This window comes from Amia ocellicauda, chromosome 3 (assembly GCF_036373705.1).
Source record: "Amia ocellicauda isolate fAmiCal2 chromosome 3, fAmiCal2.hap1, whole genome shotgun sequence".
NCBI classification, from domain to species: Eukaryota; Metazoa; Chordata; class Actinopteri; order Amiiformes; family Amiidae; genus Amia; species Amia ocellicauda.
Genome location: NC_089852.1, coordinates 28768052 through 28779049, shown reverse-complemented (window position 1 = coordinate 28779049; position 10998 = coordinate 28768052). Strand labels below are relative to the sequence as shown.

Sequence of the window (10998 nt, the reverse complement as noted above, 5' to 3'; positions counted from 1 at the left end):
TATAATCGCCTGTGTGTCAGTCTGTCAGTAAGCTTATCAAGATTTGTTTAAATTATTTGGTAAAAAATCTATTTCGTAGTTCATGCACAGACTTCCAAAATGTATTTGTGGGTGAGTGTGTGTATGTGTTTTCAGTTATTTAAGTTGTAGCCTGAAGTCCCTGCTGCTGTTTGTTTTGCTTTTGGCCTCCGGGCCTTAGGGTGGAGTATCCCTGCCCATCGAACATGAATCCACCCACCTCTCCCCCTCACCTCCTCCCCTCCTCCCCCTGCCCTGGCCCTGCCTGCCTGCCTGACAGTATATAAGCCTGTGCTGGACCTCTGTCGTCGTCAGTCACTCTCCTCCAGCTAGAGCAGGGCCAGAGACTAAGACACTAATCAAGACACCCAGCTGCAACTCCACTCACCAGGATGTCCTTCAGATCCGGATCGAGTACCCGCATTTCTGGTGGCGGCGGCATGGCGCATAAGAGCTATAGCGTCCATGGTGGATCACTGTTGGGAGGTGTCCAGCGGTCACGTGCCTCTACCAGCATGTCTAGCGCGGGCGGCATGTTCTCTGGCGGTGGCCTTGGCATGGGCCTTGGTGGCGGCTTTGGTAGCGGCGGTGGCTTTGGTAGCGGCGGTGGCTTTGGCGGCGGTGGTGGCTTTGGTGCTGGCGGCGGTGGCTTCGGCGGTGGCGGCGGAGGAGGGTGGTCCGCATCGGAGAGCTGGGGTGGAGCTGGGGGTGATACGGCACAGATGACCGAGAAGGCAACCATGCAGAACCTGAACGACCGGCTGGCCTCCTACCTGGAGAAGGTGCGCTCCCTGGAGAAGGCCAACGCTGAGCTGGAGCTGAAGATCCGTCAGTTCCTGGAGCAGAAAATCACCCCCAGCGGCCGTGACTACAGTGCATACTACACCACCATCGCTGACCTGCAGGGCAAGGTAAGCAGAGAGCCCCCCCCCCACCGACACACATGCTCCCTCTCCCTCTGTCCTCTCACACTCTGGGGCAAGCTGCTGTCTCAGCAGGAAATATAGTGAGAATAACGGTGCACAACTCAGCACACTAATCTGATATATATATATTGTATTTTTTCTTAATGCTGAAATGAATGTTAAAATACCAGTACTGTTATATAGTGCTGCTTGTCTTATTATTGTTATAGATCTTTTGCAGCTTTCTCTCCTTTAATTTGTGACTGCTGTAAATTGTTTTAAGATTAAGTGCACAGCTGCTTCTATAGGCTTGTGTAGAGAATCTCAGCAGTGTCTGTTGGCAGGGCTGTTTGCGATGCACCCTGTATCCTGCCACAGAGGGAGACTGCAATCCCATGCCAACTCATTGACTCACCTGGCAGCAAAAACACATTCCTGCGAGCAGCTCCTCGCACATGTGGAGCTGGCCAATGGAAACCTGGTCTGTAGATATCAGCCCTGTGCAGGGATTGGCAGGTCAGGGTCCTGGCAGATCTCAGCTGCCCCAGCTCATTCAGCTGAAACTTTGGCCTTTGATTCTTGTGTGAGATAATCAGGTTAATGTAGATACATCATTTTATGAATTATTCATTTATTTAGTGTACAAAGACACTGTTCAGACCCTGCCTGGTTAAACGGACCCCCGGGTGGTTCAGAGACTCTGTGCCAGTGCTAGTCAGGGAGGGTGTTTACTTGGCTCTGCCTCAGCTCCACTCCCCAAGGCTTCCTCAGGGCCAGTGATTCACCCTATCCTGCTGGACAGGACTCAGCATGTGTGACTAACCCCCCTGAGCCCCCACTGCACACTACGCATTTTGCTTTGCCCCAAGCGTTTGAACGAAGCCATGCCTGCCTCCCACTCCCATTTGCAGCCCCTAGCAGTTCTGCACTGTGTCTCCCAGCTGGCTCTGTAGCATCCCAGTTGCCCAATGACACCCAGTATGACAAGCAGTCTTTCAGTGTGATGGGCCTGTGCTGCCCTGAGAGACCTGTGTCTCCCCTGCAGGTGCTCTCACACCACTCGTTCAAGCCCCACTTTAATTTAAACGATGTATAACATGACGACGGGTTGCTCTCAGGGACATCTGGGGTTTGAGTGGCAGCGTATAGAAGCCTTCAAAAAGTCATCTGAAAATATGTTTGAAATATTATCACAGGTTATTGCATATTTATTCATTATTTTAAAAACATTCAATTCATACATTTTTTCCCTTTTCAGATCCAGGATGCCACCCGTACCAACGGAGGGCTCTACCTGAATCTGGACAATGCCAAGCTGGCCGCTGATGACTTCAGAGTGAAGTGAGTGCCAGTCACAAACCCCCCATATATCCCCCAACATCTCCTGCTCCAGAATTAAACACAGGCAGCCCAAGACTCAAACACATTCATTCACACACACACACACACACGCTCACACACACAGACTCTCACACACAGGGATGTGTCCCTGTACAAGCAGCCACACATCCTGAAGCACAGGGAGCAGACTTTGAGTTCTCAGTCTCCAGAAGCCGTGTCTCTAACGTTTCTGTTCTACGATGGTTGCAGGTACGAGAACGAGCTGGCCATGCGGCAGTCGGTGGAGGCGGACATCGCCGGGTTGAGGAGAATGCTGGACGAGCTGACCCTGGCCAGGACAGACCTGGAGATGCAGATCGAGGGGCTGAAGGAGGAGCTCATCTTCCTCAAGAAGAACCACGAGGAGGTGAGAGAGCTTTATTCATTAGGAGCAGCTGTTCACACTTCCTGGAACTCTGTTGGAAATTAGGTTTGATTTTCTTTTATGACTACTCTTGCTCACTGGTCACAGCTTCTTTGTGAATTGAAGTTCGCTTTTCGTGGAGCAGAGAGAAGTTATCTGCTTCCAGAAGCCTGCTGGGTGTCATGGTGGGTGTCGGCGAAGGGTGTGGATCCAGAGTCACTGACCTCTCTCTCTCCCTGGTGTTGCAGGAGCTGCAGTCCATGAGCACGCAGATGAGCGGACAGGTGCAGGTGGAGGTGGATGCGGCGCCGCAAGAGGACCTGTCCAAGGTGCTGGCAGAGATCAGAGAGCAGTACGAAGGCATGGCAAACAAGAGTCGCAGGGAATGGGAGAGCTGGTTCAAGGAGAAGGTAATGTACACATTTACATTCATACTGTCCTCTGTCCCCCCCGTCCTCTGTCTTGTTCAACATGTGACCCTGTTCCATTTAAAACAATTGCTCTGCTGGTTGCCTGTTTTTCTTCACATTTTCATCCCAGTGCCTTCCCAGAATCCACTGCTCTGTGTCTGATGGCTTTGTCTCTTTCTCTCCTCCGATCTGCAGTCCGACGCTCTCAACAAGGAGGTGGTGACAAGCACGGAGACCCTACAGACCACCAAGACCGAGATCACAGACCTGCGCAGGACCCTGCAGGGGTTGGAGATAGAGCTACAGTCCCAGCTGAGCATGGTGAGACCCTGCAGAACACTGCCGCTACACAAAAGTCTCTCTCTCTCTCTCTCTCTCTCTCTCTCTCTCTCTCTCTCTCTCTCTCTCTCTCTCTCTCTCTCTCTCTCTCTCTCTCTCTCTCTCTCTCTCTCTCTCTCTCTCTCTCTCTCTCTCTCTCTCTCTCTCTCTCTCATTCACATTCACATTCACATTCTCTTGCTCTCTGTCTCTCATTCACTCTGTCTCTGTCTCTGTCTCTGTCTTTCTAACAGTCTCTCTCTCTCTCCCACAGAAACAATCTCTGGAGGCGACGCTGGATGACACGCAGAACCGGTACAGCCAGATGCTATCGAACCTCCAGATGCAGGTCAGCAGTCTAGAGTCACAACTGATGCAGCTGCGCTCAGACATGGAGCGGCAGGGTCAGGAGTACCAGATGCTGCTGGACATCAAGACGCGTCTGGAGATGGAGATCGCAGAGTACCGCCGCCTGCTGGACGGGGAGAGTGGGTGAGTGAGGCGGGGACCTGAGGCCGTGGGGCAGGAGGAGGGGGACAGGCTGCAGACTGCAAACATGTGCGGGATTGTGTGCTCCTCAGACACCTGTGTGCCATTGCAGTGATGGCTTCAGCAAAGGCCTGAAAGGAGTAAATTGCTAATGTGATGTGGAGGAATTGCGCAGAGAAAGCTATATCAGCTAACTGCTCACCACTGGCAACTCCGTCTTCCAGGAGTTTACTGTAGCATGCAAGTCAAATTTAAATACAAATAATAACACACAACAACAACAATTGTGCTGTGTAGCTGTTGTGGGTGTTCTGGTAATTGTTGCCATGGTTTGGTGCTGTGGTTTGTGGCAGAGTTGTTGAGTTTTCCTGACATGAATCGCCTTGTGTTCTCTCTTGTCACAAAGTGGCGGCGGCGGCGGCAGCAGCAGCGGCAGCGGCGGCGGCTACGGATCCAAAGACATCCAGATCACCAAAACCACTCAACAAAGCAGCCAAAGCAGCCAAGGCAGCAGAAGCACAGACTCCACCACGACTCGCAAGGTGGTGACCATAGTGGAGGAGGTCGTGGATGGGAAGGTGGTCAGCAGTTCAACCCAAGAAGTGGCACAGAAATTGTGAGCAAGACACCCAGAACACAGTGCAGCAGCCCCGCATGGCCTCACCGCCACTGCCCACTGTCTCTTAAAGTCATTGCAATAAAATGACCTTGGCCATTGAAACTTAACTGCTGGTGTGTTTGTGTGCTTTATTTACTAGTCAGTTTTCATCCTGTGCCTCTGAACGTTTTTTAACTCAATTCTGGTGACTATTTCTCCTGGCATGGGTGCCGGGTGACAGGGGCTCAGACAGCATAACCCTCTGCCCCATATTCCCGGGACACTGGGAACCAGGTGGGCAAAACTTGACCTTAAACAGAAAGAAGTGAACAGGTAAACTAAGACATGAAGTTTCAACAAACTTTTATTGAAATAGTAGTCATAAATTGGGCAGTATGTGTTATGAAGTAGAAAATTATATGCATCTTGAATATTTTTTCTTCTACTCAGTTTTTAAAGACAATCATATAGGCATTAGTGACTACATCCCTGCATGATCTGATAGGTAAGATTAATCAGAAGACCAGGCTGTGCTGTATCATGGTCCACAGTTACTGGCACCCTTGTTGTCTAATCTGCCTTAGCACAACAGATGGCACTTCAACCCTGCATTGCAAATGGTCAGTGGTTACACTCCAGGTCAAATTCACATGATGATATCTGACTATGGTAGTTATGGGGATTTATGGACAAATATGTTGTTTAATGTGTGTAGTCTTTGCAGCAGATACGGTTTTCAAGAATCACAAATAGATCTCAACCTGATAGAAAATTAGAGTGAGTAAACAAAGTAAAGCAGTGAGCACTTTATTAAAAAAAAAGTAAAAAAATAAAGACATTAATAGACTCTAAATACAAACCCACAAACAATGATAAACACTATTCTCCTTTAAACTGAAAGGGGGCGCTAAGAAGTGCACTGTTTTACATTTGGCGCCCCATACATTTCAATGGGATAGATCAGTGGTTTTCAAACCGGTCCTGGAGTACCCCCTGCCCTGCTGGTTTTTGTTCCAGCTGAGGTCTTAATTTGCTTAATTGAATCCTTAATTGACCTAACAATACAATATACCATTCCAGGTTTGAAAACCCCTGGGATAGATAAATATACACAAACCCAAAGACAGGGGCAGTAACTTTTACATCTGTTTAGCATGGTGCCAGATAAAATTAGACGATCTGAAATATGTGTCAATCCAGACCATGGAAATGTCAGTTTCTGTGCTTAAAAGCTCAGAACTCGTGTAAACATGCATTTTAAAGAGTTTGAACTCGGGTTGGAAATACTCCAGGTTTGCTGGCTCCGTAGTCACAAACAACTGCTCAAAGTAAGATGGGATCATTATTTATAATGTTTTTTATTAAGTTGTATTGATTGCTATACATTTTCTTCAATGACAAAGAATATAGAAATCTGGTATTAAAGCTTCAAAGTTTTATTTACTATTTTTTACTTCAGTGTAAATAACTGTTAAGGGCTCAAGCTCTGTCACAGGAGATCTCTGTGATGTGGGAGAATCAAGCGATACGACTAGTGGCCGACAAAGACTCTCGAGCAGGGTTCTACTCAGAGTACTTCCTGGTGCCAAAGAAGGACGGAGGTTTCAGGCCCATTCTCGATCTGACGGGCCTCGACATATTTCTGAAGAAAAGGCCCTTCCGCATGTTGACTGTGCAGCGTATCCTCCAGTCTGTCCGGCCGGGCGACTGGTTCACGTCAATAGACCTCAGGGATGCCTGCTTCCACTTCCCCATCCTCCCAGCGCACAGGAAATACCTGCGCTTCGCCTTCCAGAACCAGGTGTACGAGTTCAATGTGCTGCTGTTCAGCCTTTTACTGGCTCCCTGCGCATTCTCAAAGTGCATGGACACAGCCTTGGCTCAGGACAAAGGAGATAAGGATCCTGAACTACCTGGACGACTGGCTGGTGTGTGCAGACTCCAGGCTTCAGGCGGATGAACATAAAGCAGAGGTCATATGTCACGTGATGGCACTGGGTCTCGCAGTTCACATAGAGAAAAACTCCCTCGAACCCGCACAGATGGTGGGCTTCTTGGGAATGAAGCTGGACTCTCTGAAAATGCTTGCCTACCTGTCCAGAGACAGAATCGAGTCATTGGAGAAATTGGAGAAACTGGTCAACTTCCAAAAACTGTTGGGGCTGATGGCGGCCGCCTCGAATATTCTCCCTCTGGGCCTTGCACATGCACCCATTACAATGCTAGGTAAACACCCACAAGCTGCACAAACACCACCTACTGACAGTGACTTCAACATGCTGGCAGGTACTGTCCTGGTGGAGAAATCGGGACAATCTGTGCCTCGGCTCCCCCCTCAGATGCCCGGACAGTCAGAAGTCATCACCACAGATGCCTCCGGAACAGGCTGGGGCGCTGTCTGGAATGGGATGGGAGTCAAAGGAGTGTGGAGCGGCCTCTGGTCAGCCACACACATCAACGTACAGCTACATCTACAGTTGTGGGTTTGGCCCCTGAACAGGTGCCTGTTAATGTTGCGGAAACGCTGCAGTCGGCCAGGTCCCCTCCACCAGGGCTCAATATGCTTATAAGTGGTCAGCCTTCAAGAGCTGGTGTCTAGAGCGACGTGTGGAATCCAGTGTCATGCCCTATATCGAGAATCCTGTGCTTCCTGCAACAGCTTCTTGAAGATGGGAAATCTGCATCCACATTGAAGGTATATCTGGCTGCCATCTCTGCATGCCATGATAAGATTGACAATGTCTCCTCAGGAGCCCATTTCCTGGTGATCCAGTTTCTGAAAGGTGCGAGATGCTTGAGACCACCAATAAAGGACACAATTCCAGCCTGGCACTTGGAATTAGTGCTGCACGGACTGAGTGATGCTCCCTTTGAGCCCATCTCCACAACAGAGCTCCGCTTCCTCTCGCTCAAGGTGGCCTTCCTTGTAGCAATTACGTTGACAAGGAGAATTAGTGAAATTCACACCTTGTCTGTGGATAAAGCCTGTCTAATCTTCTCGAGAAGTAGTCATTCTCAGGACAAACCTGGCCTTCCTGCCCAAGGTCGTGTCGGTGTTCCACATAAACCAACCTATTGTCCTGGAGTCTTTCCATCCCCCTCCACATACATCAGATGAGGACCGCAGACTACACACTCTCTGCCCTGCTGGGCTTTGAGGTGCTATATGAGGAGGACTGCGCACAGCCACAAATCTGACCAGCTGTTTGTCTGGTATGGTTCCACCACCAGAGGGAGGGTGGTTTCAAAATAGTGAGTGGCGCACTGGGTGACGGACGCGAACCGGCTCACCTACGAGACTGCTAATGTTCCCATGCCTGAACAAATCTCAGCGCATTGAACAATCGGAAAGGCCATGTTGTGGGCTCTTTTTCACAGTTCCACACTTGAAGATCTGTGCAATGCTGCGACCTGGTCCGGTCAACAGACCTGCATAAGGTTCTACCGCCCCAACGTGGCGGGCACTGCTTGGTTACCCAGGTACTTCCAACTGCTAGCCCTCAGGTGCCTTGAGGCTCTGCTGTCCTTGTCATTATGGGTTTAGGCTTAGTCAGGTGTCAGGACTCGCGACAGCTCTGGTATAGTCTTCCCATTAGGTAATGGCTGTCTTTTGATTTGAAAGGGAACGATAGGTAAATATCATAACCCCGGTTCCCTGAAAAAGAAAGACAGACATTACTCTGCAGGAGTCGCTCGACCAGATGACCTTTCTGATGAAGAAATGCCAGGGAGCTGCAGTCAGGAGGAGACTTTTCACAGATGCCGGGGGTGGGTCTTCCTCCTGCCAGCAGGCAGCTTTGGTAGATACTTCAATGATTGGCAGGTTAAAAGGCTCTTCACATTAGGTAATGGCTGTCTTTCTTCTTCAGGGAACCGGGGTTATGATAATAACCTATCGTTATAAGTACCAGTGTGTTGCTGGGAGGGGCAGAGCTGTCCTGAACTGGGTGAGTGAGAAGTCTGTGGAGTTAATGTGTGCTAACCTAAAAGAAAGATACTGAAAGATAAAAGAAGAGTGCATTTGCCATCCATTCTTGTAGTCCTGGTGTAGACTGGCAAACAGTAGTCTCATCTCACCTGTTTTTTGTGGATCATAACAGTATTTCTCAGTTTTTTGGGTGTTGATTCAAACTGTGACTGTGTAACGCATAAACAAACCAGGTTGTTAAAAATGGCAGAGGTTGAAAATAATGTAGCAGCAATTCTGAGTCTGATTGATCAATATAATGTATATAATGCTAACTATTGTCACACATATGTCAGAAGTTATATACCAATAAATCATCTCTATACAGGCAAACGTGTTAGACTGCGTTAAAGTGACACTCACTATAGTTTTTTTCGAGTTATTTAATTTTCTTTTAAGTCAATAATGTCAAACATTAAAAAATTAAAAATTAAATACGTTGTTTTGAGCAATCAATCAATTGCAGATTTGCACACCCAGACTTTTGGTATAGATATAGATATACACACAATGTAATGTCATGCTTTCTTCCGAATTTATTTTAGTTGGTTGCAGTATATGTCAAGACACCCATTTTTTTTTTAAAGCACTGACACAATGAAGACACAATGCTTCACGTTACGTGACCGGGTCTCATGCAAGTCACATACTGGGTTAACTGGCTCAAATGACACAAACACACAAACACACACAACCGTACAACCTGATCATAGCACGAATCTGAATTTTGCTGGTATGTCAGTGTGCAAGGGGCTATAGAATTACAGTTAATTTAAAATAATGTATTATGTACTAATAGCTGTAGTGAGAACGGATCTTATTTTACCCAAACACACAACAATACCTATGAAGTTACATAGTTTGTTAATTCAAGAAAACTGGAATTAATATATGGGAGAGTTTAATGGAGGGGGGGAAGAGAGTGGAGTCAGTCCATGACATGAGTAGCTCCGGAGCCGGTGCCTGGACAACCCTAGTTTGAACCTTTCAATTACATAAAGACAACACTGCAAATTGGTCATATATATTTTGGCCAGTAAATTCTTACAATACCAACAGTTCAACACATGAATTTGCCACGCTGTACATGTCTGTGCTTTACTGCGATTTCATGATTGCTGTCCTGCACTTTACTGTGATCTTACCCTGGTATACAACAGATAGGTCTTTTATTATCGAAGCACCCAGCAGACATTGTACGCAGATCTGCCCTTCTGTGCCTTATTACAACCACAGGTAAAGTACTGTATAAGGGAGATTATATGTGTATTACAGGACACCCAGAAGGGATTTCATTCACTTTGCAACAAGCAGAATCACAACAGTGTGCCTCACCACTTTCATTTGGAAAGTTGTTTGGAAACAAGCCTCTTCAGGCCTTCATAAAGGAAATGCACATTTAATTAAAAAGTGTGCAATAGTAAAATCAATGAATACAATAGCTCACTGTCTCTAGAATGGATGTGATTCAAAACTGCAGCTCCATTTCTTTGACTCATACAACAGTAAGTCGTGAAAAATGTAATACATTCAAATAATTAACTGCAAACAAGCTGGATCGTGATGGGTATTACAGAGTTCCTGCACAGCTTGCGGTCTGAGATTTTTCAAAAGCCAACTTCAGTAATTTAATCCTGATGACCTTTTAAACAATCGCAAACCTTGTTGTTAACGAGGGGAGCAATCCAGGTGTGTGCAGAGGGGTAAAATGGAGCTGGGTGCCTTTCAATTTCCACCTTGGTTGACTGATGTATTATAAACTAAACCACATGCAAGTTATCACACACTCTTTTCTAACACATACCAGAAGACATGGGCATCAGGGCGCTGTTGAGTCCTGCTCTGTGAGTCACTGAAATGGCTTCGGAAGGCATTTGCAGCCATGTCTCATCACGTTCCCTGCGCTGCCAAACAGTGTGTAACCGCACCAGCGCACACAGCGTGAAAAACATATGCAATGCACACAAGGTAGCCTAGAAACAAAAAGACAAAACCAGGTAGAAAAAATAAATACACCGACACCTTATTCTCACATATGTGGCAATCATATTTCACATGAACATGGAACATGGAAATCTAGGAAAACCTTATTTGAATCACGTGCTTCTCTAGCATGGGTAGGGGTCACAGAGACAACCCCCACTGGGGAAGACTGATAATTTGGACAGCAGCGATTGGGATGGTTAAAGTGAGAGGCCCCACCAGTGACAGGCAGACCAGCTGTTCTTGTTTCACCGGACACTGTGGGCTGCTGCCTTTTGGTGCTCTTCCTTTGTCCTGATGTCAGTTGGAAAATGGCAATTTAAGGCCATAGTTTTCATAACTACACTTATGCCACACGCACTTATATCTAATTATGTGTCAGTGAGCTCTTGAAATATAAAAAGGAAAACCAGGAATTCCATTATGGTTTGAAATGCAAAGCTTGGCATTTAAGCGAGATATGCTTTAAATATGTCTCTCTCTAACATTGCAGAGAAAAGCTGAACTGTATTCTGAGAGCTCCTGCACACAGCACAGGTGTTCCAGCAGTCTTGGGTTTACGCTCT

The 10998-nt window shown here is 47.3% G+C and overlaps 1 protein-coding gene across 1 annotated transcript; it reads left to right on the top strand.

Moving 5' to 3' along the window:
* The first annotated feature begins 336 nt into the window (after nucleotides 1-336).
* On the top strand, nucleotides 337-4610 carry LOC136746004 (keratin, type I cytoskeletal 13). Its single transcript, XM_066698881.1, has 7 exons — nucleotides 337-929; nucleotides 2182-2264; nucleotides 2514-2670; nucleotides 2916-3077; nucleotides 3273-3398; nucleotides 3670-3887; nucleotides 4291-4610. Exons 1-7 carry the CDS (start codon nucleotides 411-413, stop codon nucleotides 4502-4504), a joined length of 1479 nt encoding a protein of 492 aa, XP_066554978.1. The 5' UTR covers nucleotides 337-410; the 3' UTR covers nucleotides 4505-4610.
* Nucleotides 4611-10998: the final 6388 nt, after the last annotated feature.